This window comes from Saccostrea cucullata, unplaced genomic scaffold, assembly GCF_032062105.1.
Source record: "Saccostrea cucullata isolate Sc308-1 unplaced genomic scaffold, CSIRO_AGI_Scuc_v1 ctg24, whole genome shotgun sequence".
Classification (NCBI taxonomy): domain Eukaryota; kingdom Metazoa; phylum Mollusca; class Bivalvia; order Ostreida; family Ostreidae; genus Saccostrea; species Saccostrea cuccullata.
Genome location: NW_026933183.1, coordinates 420,353 through 435,416, shown reverse-complemented (window position 1 = coordinate 435,416; position 15,064 = coordinate 420,353). Strand labels below are relative to the sequence as shown.

The window sequence follows — 15,064 nt, the reverse complement described above, 5'->3', positions numbered from 1 at the left end:
AATTCATAATCAATTTTAATTGTAGACTGTTTTCTTTGATTCTGAGGAATATCCGTCAGACGAAAGGCGTCCGCCATCTGACCCAGTTAGTTCTGACGAGGTCAATATGGCAGCTTCTCTATAATAGTTTAAAGTTCATAACCCCTCTGCTAAGAGAGATAACTTTTACTTGAATAAAATGACCATTATTCTAATATAAAATTTCACAGGTTTAAAATTCATTTCTTTTAATTTTGTTCCACAAAATATTTTGAAATTGATTACTTTTTCATTATTTATTAGATTTTGTTTTGAAAATCACAAGCTTTCAGACATTATTTTAGCATCGTCAGAGGGATGATGAAACTTAAAATAAACCAATTTCTGTAATGAATTTGAATTCAATTGAAATAAATTAATGTTTCTAAACAAGAAACAAAAATGACATAAAATTATATTGCTATCAATTTAGATTCAGCTGCAAATAACCGATAGCAATGATAGACAAGAAGGCGGGGCCAAAAGTAGTGAACAGGAGGTGAATATGATAATTTTGTAGAGAGATATAAATAGATTTTTTTTTTACTTATTTCACCTGCATCGATTAAAAAAGTAAAATGTCTGTCAAGGACTAACTTTTATATTTATTTAAAATGCGGAGTTCCAAATTAAAAGAAAAAAAATAATCAACATATTCTAAATAGCAATTTACTCCTGCATGATTGGTCAATGTTTAAATACCTCATATTTGTGGTATAATACGTCATGATTTTAGTTTAATACGCCATGAATTGGTAGTAAACGTCATTTGGTGTATATTTTAGCAATCGGAACTTGATGACCATTTGTAGAGAGTAAGTGTCGGTGAACTTTTTTCGTGTGCATTTCTAACCAAGTTCTGAGTTGACTTTTGTATAATACATGTATTTTTAAATGTAGCTAACATTAAATGATATCAATTTATTTTTCTAACACTTCACTTCTTTCTTTAACATTATTCGATATTTCCTATCTGTCAGTTAATCTTTAACAGTCACATAAGATAATAGATTTATATTTGGTAAGCAAAATGTCTTCAATTTCAGCTGCAGTGCATGAATTCTGAATTTCAACCGATTTAAATCAAGAAAGCATCATTATAATCTAAAACATTGTAAACATTATATCATCATGCAACCGTTTCACTTTAACTCGAGATAAAATACGCATGCGCTTTGGACTTCAAACGTAAGAAATTGAAATAACCATATATTTTTATACCACTCCCCATTATTACATGTTCGACTATCCGCTTAAAATATGAAACTTTGTTGTGGCAACTGAATTTTTGAGGCATTATTTAAAAACAAATTGTTTTTACCAGACAACAAATACGACCCAGTTTTAAAGGCAGTTGTAAGTATAGACAGAAGGATATCTAGGACTGGGGACGCAAAACTAATGCTATGTTTTTCTGAGAGTGCTGCAGCTAACATATTTGGAATTCTGCATGTTATTTGATTTTAAACAAGATCATCATTTGCGTTATTCAGGTGCAGAAGAAGATGGGGCCAACATGAAAAAAAAGAATTTATTTGTTGTACTCTGGCCGTCTTTCTTTTTGTCCTTTGCATAATGAAGACATGAAAAAATACTGAATCTTCATTTATTTTATTTCATGGTAAATTATCAACTTGTAAGATAATTCGTTTTTTAAAAAACGAAAAAATACCTACCCACCTACCAACTTTAAAAAAATGGATCGGAGTACATCAAACAAACAAAATATAAGATGGCCTGGTCGCTGATTTTTTTGTAATGCGCATGCTCCAAATATATCAATGCCCGTCAGAGCAAAATAATTGGAGAATATGTAAACGTCCTTTTCGGAACATGAAGGCTTTATGTGTTGATAAATGTCAGTGCTTGTTTGTAAAATAAGAGAGTTTAACTGCAGTTTGAAAACAATGAAACTTGCCAAGTGGCCATAATCCATATTTGTCTATGATATATGTGGTATTTATTGTTCGAAAACGGGACTTAATTCGCAATATCAGTATTGATTATCCATTCTATTGGACAGAATAGGCATATACAACTCCTTTATTTTTCCCATACAAAAATATGGCTATTGAAAATAAAATAGTTCTCTTTTGAAAATGATTTCGTATGCACAAACTTCCTTAAAAATGAACATATATGAATTAAAAATATTATTATTAACAATAAGTCTTTCATTGTAAGTCTTTCATGTACACGAAACTGACCTTCTTTTTGCTGTACCACTCTTTATATCAAGTAGATGCACTTTTATTATGCATATCTTTAAAACTTTAAGTTAAAGTAGCACTTTACTGTTATGTATACAGTATATACAAAACATACAAAAGAAACCATACTCTATAGTTCTTATGTAATGTTATACAGTGTGTTTGCTTGATTTTGTTATTATATTTTTGCTGATACAAACTAAATTAACTTGCACCGCTTTCTTTGGATTAATGAATCACTTCAGTCTTGTGTAACTAATCCTGCGAAGTAAAAAATCCTATTTAATGTTAAAATGCGCATGAAGAATTTTTCTTCAGATAATAAATTAAATGAGAGCAATTATAATCTAATTTTTAGCAAATATGTTGGTTTAATGTAAAAGTTTTTTTGTCTGGCGCAAGCAAAGTTTATTCACTAGCAAGTTAGTTTGTTATTTTTCCGCCATTGGTTTAATAATACATTATTGGTGGCAGTCAAGAACTGGTCCATTGTATTAAATATCCTTCTAGTCGGTGAATTATTTCCCCTGAGCATGTTATTTATTGTGGTTCGTCTTGTTGTCCTTTCAGGCTGTTGTTATCGACACAGATAGTTACACCGGAAGTGAAGGAAAACCTCACAGCGAAACGGAATCCATGGAATTAGATGAAAATATGTTTCAATCCATAAAGGATTTTCCTAAGACTAATTACGATGAAGAAAAAGACATATGGCAAACACATCTATAGATCACGTGATTATTTCTAAGGTCGTCATTGGTTGACACACATGTAAACACTGCCATAAACATGTCTACGTTTTTTGTGACGTAGGTGGACTATCATGACGCCAAAGTTTAACCCCCAAAGTCACGTGACCAAGTGCTTTGATACAGTGCCTATGCAATATTTCTCCTTCCTCAGTCCAAGAAACAAATTTGTATTATCAGACTTGAGTGTTCGTCTTGATATTATGAAAACTTTTTTATATTAAGATGTGTGAAGTATAATCAAAATATGGAGATTATTATTTAGGGTATTATTTTTCAATTTTTGTATTATTGTATATGAGTGCATATGTATTGAATATTTACAATGAATGAATGCTAATGTGCGAGAATAATTTTGCGCTTGCTAGCTCTGGTAAATGGAAACGCTGATTTTGCAAAGAGTTGATGTCCCTTATATATATATACAGATCTATTTGTGTGTGAGGTATGTTCATTTCGTTTACATAATTTGAACACGAAAACAAGAATGAAAATTCTGTAGAATTCAAAGATGTCTCTCATTAGGTATTATAATCAGTCGTTTTGATTCGTCTCAGATATTTGGTATGTTGTGTAACTAAGCATTGTCTCACATGTTTATTGTTCACTAGTCAGTTGGACACACAAAGGAATAAAAGCGAAAAAAAGTTTTGAATTTCTAACGTCATAATGAATCATGTGTATTGTAGTCTGTGATAGTGATCCATAACATACGTATTCCTTTTATTGTGTCATGTGTCTCATCTTGTCTCACTGAATTAACATTTAAATCTCGTAATGTCTCGTTTATATCACGTGGCTCATATTTTAAATTGAAAAAGAGACACGATTTTAATGTAAAAGATATGTGTGCTATATTTTCATTCGGGCATTTGTAGTTTTTCCTTGTACATGTATTTACAAAACAATATTAAGTTGATATGTATGTTTTTCATTGAATATTTAAGCGTGTGTCTTTTTATTGATAAAAGTAGCTATGCAACAAATATATATTTATATAAGCAATAACAAGTCAGGGTATCATAATGACGTCATTCTTTGCAAAACTTAAAGGGAAAAAGTTGTGATGTCTTTACTGTTCATAATTCTTCAGAGATTACAACGAACAATTCGTGCTATGTTGATAAGACAAGATTTATGCATCCAATGTTACATGAGAGTTAAATGTGTATGTATGCGGTCATGGTTTTGCTTTCAAGAACGATAACTCTAACGTGCATGAACTCTATGTAAGGCTTTTTGAGTGCAGTTGTACTATGTTATACTTGATATGCTCCAGAGTGAATGTGCAGATTTTTGTGTGAGAGAAATTATCTTGAGATTTCATCTATATTATAATATATTTATACACTGAGATTTAAATATATAAAGAATGAAAAGTTCACATTATCTTTGTTTTCATTGGCTGCCTTTTGCATGATTTTCTTTCCGACGTTCTACCAGTTATAAAGTTTATTTCGATTTGAAAATTAAAATGTGACAGAACTGGCAGTATCCAGTACCATGAATTAAATGAGCATGCAATATAAACGGAAAGTCTGAATTATATAGGAAGTAATTTCAAAGGGAGGGGGTAGGCACATAAAAAAAATAGTACCCCGCACCCGATATCTCCTATATTCATGGGGAAAAAAAGAGATGCACAAAGGAATAACACAAGAGTAAAAGAGGAAAAGGCTTTAATGTTTAAAAAATATGGACAATAGAAATATAATTAGCCTTAAAATTATCAACTTCATGAGTTATCAGATTTAAATGAAGGTACAGTAGGTAATGTATGATTAAGAGTGATAACAAGAAGAGACGATGCTCTATGTTATAGCTGAGATAATACATTCGGAACTTATTCCCTTTATCAATATTTTACCTCCGTAAACAGCCGATGCAGTACAGATGATATACAGTCTCTTCTTCAACCTTTGATCACCGGGCGGTAATTAGATTACAAAATGGAGGTCCACCATATGTCCTGGTTAAGGTACGGATTTTATTTTCTGTTCTCCATTGCGGAAATATACTAGTATTATATTTTTGCTATAAAATTTTCTATTGTTGCTATACATTTTATCTATTTGTCTTGAATTTATTTAAATATTACAATGCTGTCCTTAGGGAAATTTAAGTGTAACGTGATTTCATTTTAAAAACTCTGTTTTCATAAATTGATTATAGTATCAAAGATATTGGTTATATAATTATATCCATTGCTATGCCTTAAATATTTAAATTAAATGTTCAATATATTTTCTAATTTCTCATTAATCATACAGTTACATATAATGACGTCTAAAAAATGAACATGTTATTTTATGTAAAAGGTCGCAGGCCGCTGTTGATCATTATAAATGCTTTGAAATAATCACATTCTACATGGAGCTATGTTAATTGGTAATCCCTAACCCCAAGTTCGCAAAAATTACCTGCGTCAAGTGCAAGGTGCACGGGGAGGGGGGGGGGGCTAACCAGACCCGAAAATCCTACATATCAGAACGAGAGCCTATTCCTCACCTATTGGCACGCTTTTGGAACTTTCCAGTGTTCCGCTTGTTTAGCAAGAAAAAAGTTGAGGCGGGGATGGGTATCCATATGAACATTTGCAGCAAAATTAGATTACATTCATTAAATGGAGACGACCATTTTCCACGTAATTTAGGGACCTGCTTACCCACAAATTTACACCCTTTTGAAATACGAATTACCAAATTATACACACCCCCCCCCAACAAACCATGCAGCAAAACTTACCCTGCGAACATTGACTCAATGATTCTACAGTACTTTCAAAGTCTGATTTAATGCTTAATATCATCAGCCATTTCTGATTTTTTTCTATGTAATATGATTTTATTTCATTTCGATAATACATATCTCTGCAGGTAATGCCTTACAAAACATATACATGTACACTCCATCACATCAAAATCTTTTGGGCAGGCTAATGATATCACTCCGTGGGACCAATTGGTGTTTGATAATGAACTTTTTATATATTCATTTTAGAATTTTTCTCAATTCATATTTTAACGAATTTATTTTTGATATTCACATCAAACATTGGCAGATAACATTTAAATTGTTCAGAGAGAGCATGACCTGATAACATACTGATAACACACGACATTGTTTGATGACCGGGTACAACCAGCTTTCTAGTGGCGGATATAACATTCATATTGTACTTAACAGGCACATAGCATCCCGAAAGCAGGAAGCGCCCCTGTCCAAAAAATCTGACGTTTTCAAGGCCTTTTTTACGATTTCGATATTTTTCGAAGTTTTCCTGGCATGTAAAATATCACAATCGTAAAAAGCCAGGAAAACGTCAGATTTTTCGGACTAAAGCGTCCCCCCCCCCCTTTTCGAACATTCCTTTTTACTATTTAGTTTTTTTACTGTTGAAAAGCGGAATGTCCCCTAACTTTTTGTAGCATTAAAGAGGGGTCAGGGTAATGTGTTTCGCATGAATAAAGTTGGAATCCCCCCCCCCCTTCACTCCAAATATAGTAATGGACTTTTGTTTTAATTGCTACAAGTTTAAGTTTTGGTTTGTCAGCCTTTATTTAGTTAAATGTCTTTTTTCCCTTCAAAACCCACATAATTACATATATATATATGAATATTGAAAACAAGATCGTAAGCTATCAGAGTGACATACCGTTTTTTTTTTAAATTTCCAGATTATTTTGTTTCAATTGAAGCAAGAAAGTACTCATCAGACTTATCCAGTTCTGAAGTAATTTTTTACCCTTTATTTTGATACAGGTTTGGGACTTTATTAATATTAGGCCTTACATCACATGTATCTGCTGATCTCCCTAAACACGGACTGGACACGAGTGTGTGTAACCCAGCATCATTATCAAACGGAGGTTAGTAGAGATTTAGTACAACTCTCTGTCATCCTTGGACTTTCAACGAGGCGTGGCATTCTAGAAGCTACGTAATTAGCGAGTTTCAAATTCTCGTTGGTTGAGAAATTTGAAATAACTTGTGACATCAGCAACTTAAATTGTTGCTGACAACAATGAGATGACTAAAATCCAATCCTTTTACCGTACGGAACGTTGTAATTGTGTCCGTGCTACACTCCTTGACATTCGCCCGAATTTCAGACGCTAATTATGTAACCTCGAGAATGCTTCGCCTTACTAAAAGTCCAAGGATAACTGAGAATTGTACTATTGTATCTGTATGATTTGTATTATATTAAAAAAAACTAATACTCAATCTATATATTTTACAACCAATGAAAAAAGTATATAAATACACTGTTTGCAGATTCAATATTTTTAGGTTTACTAGTTAAAGAACAATGAAATTCCTTTAAATCTCCCCCAACAGATTTAATCTGTTTGCAAGAAATCTTGCCACAAACAGACTAAGCTAAGGACCATTATTCCATCTATTGTTGAAACATAATTGCAAATGCCACTTTTCTCTTCTTTTGTTATAAATACAAACCAGTAGAGCTACAGTCTCATCAGAGATTTATGGGGAATGCATAGTGTCAAGGCTGATATTCAATTTCTTTCAAAAGTTATTTTAAAGGGCTACTGTAAATGAACTTTTATTCTCGTGCGAGAAATATGTTACGAGTTCCGCGGCCTACATCTTCTCATCTTCTTTAACTCGCTATATAAATAGTGCTCAGCGAACCATATTCATTTGGCTAAGCATTATTAGAAAATGTTTCCTCAGTCGCGGAAATAAATCGTCAAACGGATTTATTTCAAACTGATGAATCGCATCACTCGTAAAAGATAAGTTAAACGCAATAATAGTTGGTTTACAGTATATTTTGTATGAATGAAACTTTTTTCATATTCTTGCACAATTATAACACAGTTAAAATTGCGTTTAAATGCTCGAAGAACTATTTTGCAATCAAAGATATCCTCTCTCAAGAGCAGGAGAAATTTATTTTCATCAATAATTACATGTAAATGTGTTACAACTGGGCTTAAAAATCTGTAAGACAAATTCCTATTAATACATGTACATGTATACTTTATTACATGTATAACATTGTAATATCCTTAATGTTGTGCTGTTGATACATGTATACTTTATTACATGTATAACATTGTAATATCCTTAATGTTGTGCTGTTGATACATGTATACTTTATTACATGTATAACATTGTTATATCCTTAATGTTGTGCTGTTGATACATGTATACTTTATTACATGTATAACATTGTTATATCCTTAATGTTGTGCTGTTGATACATGTATACTTTATTACATGTATAACATTGTTATATCCTTAATGTTGTGCTGTTGATACATGTATACTTTATTACATGTATAACATTGTTATATCCTTAATGTTGTGCTGTTGATACATGTATACTTTATTACATGTATAACATTGTTATATCCTTAATGTTGTGCTGTTGATACATGTATACTTTATTACATGTATAACATTGTTATATCCTTAATTCTGTTGTGCATGGATCTATCATAACTTACAGGGCTTGTCTCAAAACCTACACTGCCAAACAAGTACAGTGTAAAAGTAGAGTGTAACTTCGCCGATAAGAGTCAGTCTATTGATATCTCCGAGTACTATGATTACCCAAACCAGAGGGCTACCGTCTACGAGGAGGAGTTAGGTCTACACGTTCAGGGCATCTACTCGTATAATACTAACGAACTCTTCACGATAGAAGACCAACTCAGTAAGTACTCATATAATACTAACGAACTCTTCATCATAGAAGGTCAACTCAGACCTTTTTATAAATATCGCTTTGCAATGATAAACCAACAAGAGTAGCACCTTGGATAAATTACATTATAACGAGAAATCTAAACATTCAATTGTTTTAAACCTCTTTTAAGTAAAATCTCTGTTGATAATTGATTTTTCCCTCCAGATACTTGCAGCGTTTCACAGTTATCCACGGATTCCGCCGACAACTGGCTGTTTGGTTACAAAACAGGCAGCACTAATCCGAATGTCCCAAAAATGTTCAGCGCCTACGGCGCGCTTCATTTTGGCGGGAACCAGACTGAACAGTACATGGGTACCACCGTTGTGCGTGGGATGCGGGTTGACCAATGGAAGTCCTGTCTGTACTGGCCAAACATGGACGCGACCATGACGGTTAACTGGTACTTTACAGGTAAAAAAAAAAACGAGGCTCTGACGTCATAGTAGTTTAAATATATGAGCTGTTCTCCTTTTAGTTTATTTTATTTGTATATAAAAGAATTACAGCCTGGATTTGGATTGACAATCGGAAATATTTTTTTTTAGTTATCGAATTTTTAAAGTTTTTTGGCTCTTGCAATGCTTTCATGTTTGTATTTGTAGAATCTTTTCTTGTTGTTGTTTCAGAAGAATATGATATTGATTTATCATGTTTTGTAGTATCCGGTTGGAACACTGCGATTCAATCCCAGATCCCTGTCCGTGCTACAGTGATTGGCAACATCTGGGAGCCCAACCCGCAGAACACCGCGCGCGTGGCTCGGGCATTTAACCACACCTACGAGTTTGCAGAGTTCCGGAGTCAGTTCCCTGACTATGTGGACCTTTCAAGAGTGTTCGAGGTTCGTTACCAAAAAACACAGATCATTTGTCATCTTTTTACTCAGCACAAGTTTTAATGAAGATATTAAGAAAGTGAGGGTAAATGAAGTCGTTTAGCTTCCTTCGGGAGACTAAATACTATTTTTTTTTTGCGTTCTAATTTTGACTTCAGACTTTAACCTGAATTAACAACATAACTACCGAAAATGGCCGAAATAACACCGAAAGTCATCGAAAAATGAGTTTGTTTATGTAGTTTCTATTATTTTGCCTATTTTTTCTGTCGTGTACAAAAAAATCTGAAGACAGTACTTTCGACGTCCGTTGCATTTAAAGAAACTTTGGTAAAGTTTTATTTTTTAATTTCAATAATCTCAAAGCTATCATCAAAAATTGCCTTTGGAAACCTAGCTAAATATATCATATTTGGTTTCAAACAACCAAGGGATTTTAAATTCTTTTAAATGTAAAGTGAAAATGGCTTTAAGTAATGATGTAAACCGCATGTCAAGATGTGTTATCCATTAGTATTAATTTCTTCTATGTATATTTTAGACACCATCAGGAGTCCTATGCCCGGGCAGAAAAGACGTCAAACCCGTCCCGACACCCTCCAACTACTTCCGGTTTACTTCTGAAATCCTGAACCCGGGTCAGAAAACAATTGGATTTATCAAAGTAAGCAAAGATTAAAAACTCATAAAAACAGCTCTTAATTCATACAAAATATAACTGCCTTTTATATATTAAAAGATACAATTAGACAAATTATATGATGATAACTAAGAACTCGATAAAGTGTAGAAATTATTATTCTGTAGGAATGGTATGATTTCAACATGAGCTTAGTGCGATATGACTACAAGCCAGACCCTTTAACCTTTAACCCCTATGGTCTGGACACCTTATCTGAGGTGCATGATTGGAACGAAGGTGAGGTCAGGGGTCATATCTTCATTGTAAAGCAAATAAAGTCTGTTGTAATTTTTTGGTGTTTCTTATGTTTATATTATCCCGCCCATCTAGGCGTGGCCTACAGAATGGACAAGGTGCGCGGTAACTGTACAGTCACTGTCATAGCTCCCACAGACTTTGACGCCCATGGCCTTGACGCCACAACCGTCAGAATACGTACAGCAAAGGAATTCTTCTACTTCGACAAAACGCAATACGCGTACGAAGGCATTGTAAGAAAACTATACTTACATCACTGCAATACACTAGAGTGAAAAGATTAATGGGCAAGACCAATTCTATGTGGATTCATTCATATTCAAAGAAAGAAAGTTTTTCTGATAATATGAAACTACAAATACTAACACAAAAAGATTGCTGTTTTCTCCAAAATCTACCATTATCAAGCTTAACATTCCAAATTCCACTCAACCTGAGAACTTCGTGAGCAATTGGAACAGTACTATAGAACGTAATATTTTAATACCCTTTCTCTGAGTCGATGTGAAATGGCCCACTTGTTGAGATGAAGTTTATTTAAATTTCAGAAAAAGGCACGTGGTATAGACTGTGACGTATGGATAGCTAAGAGAAGTGATTGGCCAGCCAACGGACCCGTCAACAGCACGTGGGAGTGGTATTTTGCTGTGGTGCGTTCTGATTGGTCTCTTCTGTAGAAATCTCTTCACTTAAACCTTTTACAATAAAACATATTTATATTTTTTTATATTTTGCTTTGAAGAGGTACAAAAATTGATATTGTCCTCTACTAAGAATGGAACCATTCATAATACAGTATACTTAACTTAGGGCTGTCTGTTACATTACCTTTCTGTTTCTGTGTCTGTCTGTCCGTTTGTCTCTATATTTTCTTTTATTCTTATGAACATGTAACAAAAATTAATAAGGGTAACATGTAACAAAAATATTTATAATAGAGTAATTTTATCTGGGGTATTTGTGATTTTATTTTTAGAATGACTGGGTACAGAGTACTGGCCATACATATGACTTTGGAATGCCCATACAGATGAAACTAACTACTGATACTGTAAGTCTACCTTCAGCTATAAATTCTTTTTTCTGAAAATACCATTTTATTTTTTTCAGATTTTTTATGCGAGCTATATTTATTTTGACTTAAGGAGGCTGGGGTGTTAACAAATTAACCATCAGATATAACTATATTATGTTAGATACTATATCTAAAGTGACAACTATCATTTGGCCAAAAAAAAAATAAAACTTTTCATTTAGTTTTAAAATTTCATCATTTTTGTAAATGTTTATATTTATATGAAGCTCTTCTTCTAAAGGAGAAAAAAATAGTCTGAAAATGGCCACAACCACCCATTCCTCTTAAATAGATTTTTTAATTTTATATTGTCAGATACAAAAATAAATGCTCGAAGGTTGATATGCATACAGTAAAATCCAAGTAATTCTACGATACAACATCCAAAAATACTTATAACTATTAAACGTTAATTTTTGTTGTTGATGATCTCCCTAAATATGGTGTAGAAAAGAAAGTGAAAGAAAACTATAGAAATTTTGAGTTGTTTTGAAAGAAAACTGTATTTTTTATAAAATGTTTCAATGTTTGCTTTAATAGCATTGTTTCCTCTTTGTGAATTATAGATATCCTTTATTTACAACATGTACGACTATGATGAAGAACAACCTAGCATTTTTGACTTCGACATATCTACCTGCTTTAACTACACGGAGAAGAGAGATTTTACCTTCAAATTAGACGGTAAATCCATAGTCAGAATACAGCTGTTACAATCATTCAAATTCTAATAGCAATTCTCTGCCAAAGCAAAAAACAATATCCTTTTATATTCGTTTAATCCCTTCGTGTTTGACTTTTTTCATCGCAGAAAATTCTCCGACTTTTCAGATTTTGATAAATGAAACATTTAGTTTTGTTGTATTAATTTTTTTTGTTTGTCGAAATAAGATTTAGCTTTCAATTCCATTTGTATCCTACAGCTATTTATCAGAACACGGTTGGAAAGAACTTACAGCTGTTTAAGTACGAGACTCTTTTAACCGTTCACAAATGGACAAATCTCTCTCCACTCAGAATCCAGAACATAAAGGTACGGTTTTCAGAAACATCTCAAGTAAAAATCCATTTCATCCTCAAATTTGATTCCTTTAAAGTTAGTTTTATAAATGTTTGATTGAAAGTTTCCTATTCTGGACATAAAGTATTCGTTGTCTCATCCGATGTTATTAGGTGGATTACGACACGACCCACGTGATTGTGACGTTGACAATCCTAGGTGGAAATCCAATTCAGGGTGACGTCGCTAATCCCAAGGCGCAGGTAGATCTGGACCAGGCAGCCACCATGTTAAATGCTGCTATAAATAGAGGAGACTTCCAAATACCCGTAGACATCACAAATATAGCAAATGTAAGTGACTTAAAAACCAGACGTGTTTTAAAGATTATCGTACTTTTGAAGTCACTGTCTTTAATTATTTTTCATTCCTTTTTCTACAAGTTGAGATAAAGGAGATGAAACTGTTTACTGCAACTTTTAGTCAACTGTATGATGACTGAAAGGTCTGGAAGGATGACTGATGGGTGGAACATTGTCATTCATCCACCTCTCAGTAATCCTTGAGTCACCTCAGTGATCCTTTAGTCACCGATCCTTCAGTCACCTTTTAGTGATTCTTTAGTCGCCTATCACTGATCCTTTAGTCACTAATTCTTCAGTCACCTTTCAGTGATCCTTTCACCTTTCAGTAATTCTTCAGTCACCTTTCAGTGATCCTTTAGTCACCGATCCTTCAGGCACCTTTCCGTGATCCGTCAGTCACCTTTCAGTAATCCTTTAGTCACTATCAGTGATCCTTCAGTCACCTTTCAGAAATCCTTTAGTCACTATCAGTGATCCTTCAGTCACCTTTCAGTAATCCTTCAGTCGCCTTTCAGTAATCCTTCAATCACCTTTCAGTAATACTTCAGTCACCTTTCAGGAATCCTTCAGTCATCTTTCATTTAACACGATGGCTTTTCTTTGATGACATTTGTTGAAGTTTCCAAAAGCATTATTATTTCATTCAGTCATATATGTATCAGAGACATATTTTGTTGCAGCCAATTATTTTAAGAGCATCTCCGTATACACTGAGCTCAAGTCAGCACCAGAACATAGCTGAATATTACGTGGCCCCTCCTCCTTCAAAAACCACATACACAGCAGGTGAGAAACCTTAAAGTTTGTATCTGCGTTGTTCTGTTAGCCCGTTCAGAACTGCTCTTTTTTCTGTCAAAATCCATAGGTAAGTCTAACCAAATACATGTTCATATATGTCTACGTTTGTAACTAGCTGCAGATCTGTAGCTCTCCGAAAAAAATGCAGACCGGAGAGCTACAGTGACACCTATTGAATAAACTGTATATTCATTGCGCACAAAAAAGCTGTTTCTCGATTTATTTCTCCATGATTTTAAAACTGTCATCTCAAAATATTATTAAGGTTCTGTTCCTTATATATTTTATTTTGCGCAATAAATATACAGTTTTTTCAATGGGTGGAACTGTAGCTCTCCGATCATTTTTTTTTTTCGGAAAGCTACAGTTCTGCAGCTACCTTTGTAACATACTTTTATATGCCATATCTGCAAACGGTTTTGAAATATCTTGAACTTGATCTAAAGCTTTATTTTTTTGACGTTGATTAATTTAGTTTTAAAAAATACTAGAATAAGTCCAATCAATTTCTAGCTTAATATAATTCAAAATATTTATGGTGATATAATAGTGTCTAAATCATTAACTGTTTTAGGTCAAATGGCGGGGCTCGGGATCGGGATGCTGGTGTTCGCCTTTATTCTGGTGTTTGTCGCTCTCGCTGTTTATTTCAAGAAATTCAGATCTTCATCAAGTCCAGCAACAGGTTCATTGGAAAATCCTTCATACAATAAAGAGTAAAAATAAATATGACGTCATCATTACATCATTTCCGATTCCTTTTATCCATGATGTGGATCTGGTATCACATTACTAGGGAAAATAAGTTGACAATTTATACTTTTTCATCGAAATAAAAAGACATTTATTAATGTTGATTGCAGGTGAATAAAGTAACATTTTGGTCAACTTCAGTGACTATTCACTGTATTTACATGTACATTGTATATGCAGTATTTGGTATAAGTTTTGTAATGGATTAATTGCTCATTTACCATTCTTTATAGTTCCGATGGTGACGTTTAGTGAGGTTATTTTAAATTAATTGAATAATTTTATTTGACATGTATATTTATTGTCGTTCTTTATTTACGATGTGAATAAAAAGGAAACCTCAAACTTTGCTCTCTTATAAAAGATATCAAAGCATCATCACATTTCCAAATTCATAATACTTTAATCCCTTTCAAAAACTCGGTCTTTAAGGACAGACGAGACGTTCCTCAATAATATATAATTTTTTCCCGGATTTTGTTATTGAAGAACTATTGCTGTCATGAGACAGTAATACCCGCACTAGGGTGTTTGCCTCTAAATGCACACTCCTTCAAATTGGGCTTTACCAGGGAAAAAGTCAATATAATTCAATAATT

General features: G+C 33.3%; 2 protein-coding genes across 6 annotated transcripts in view; both read left to right on the top strand.

Moving 5' to 3' along the window:
• LOC134237551 (mucin-2-like) overlaps positions 1–4,355 on the top strand; it is a 46,449-nt gene extending 42,094 nt beyond the window's left edge. The window contains exons 24-28 of one of the 5 annotated variants that reach the window (XM_062719648.1): positions 26–100; positions 452–517; positions 804–833; positions 1,343–1,374; positions 2,799–2,849. In XM_062719648.1, the coding sequence (XP_062575632.1) occupies positions 26–100; positions 452–517; positions 804–830 (168 nt within the window). In that variant the 3' untranslated portion in view covers positions 831–833; positions 1,343–1,374; positions 2,799–2,849. Of the gene's footprint in view, positions 1–25; positions 101–451; positions 518–803; positions 834–1,342; positions 1,375–2,798 lie in introns of all 5 variants that reach the window. The other 4 variants (XM_062719649.1, XM_062719647.1, XM_062719651.1 and 1 more) reach the window with 4 other exon arrangements.
• Positions 4,356–4,858: 503 nt separating this feature from the next.
• Positions 4,859–14,801, top strand: LOC134237559 (uncharacterized). The gene is made up of 15 exons (XM_062719659.1): positions 4,859–4,955; positions 6,740–6,846; positions 8,457–8,663; positions 8,862–9,110; positions 9,359–9,540; positions 10,076–10,198; positions 10,342–10,453; positions 10,547–10,707; positions 11,023–11,124; positions 11,451–11,525; positions 12,116–12,233; positions 12,473–12,582; positions 12,723–12,902; positions 13,595–13,700; positions 14,287–14,801. The coding sequence occupies exons 1-15, from the start codon at positions 4,927–4,929 to the stop codon at positions 14,430–14,432; spliced, it is 2,007 nt and encodes a 668-aa protein (XP_062575643.1). The 5' UTR covers positions 4,859–4,926; the 3' UTR covers positions 14,433–14,801.
• The last annotated feature ends 263 nt before the right edge of the window (positions 14,802–15,064 follow it).

What these genes read in the sequence shown, in the direction of transcription:
- LOC134237559 (XM_062719659.1), top strand. Translation starts at nt 4,927, where the DNA reads ATGGAGGTCCACCATATGTCCTGGTTAAG. An exon ending in TGAAACTAACTACTGATACT is followed by an intron (nt 11,526 to 12,115) that starts GTAAGTCTACCT and finishes TGTGAATTATAG; the next exon opens with ATATCCTTTATTTACAACAT. An exon ending in TTTTACCTTCAAATTAGACG is followed by an intron (nt 12,234 to 12,472) that starts GTAAATCCATAG and finishes TGTATCCTACAG; the next exon opens with CTATTTATCAGAACACGGTT.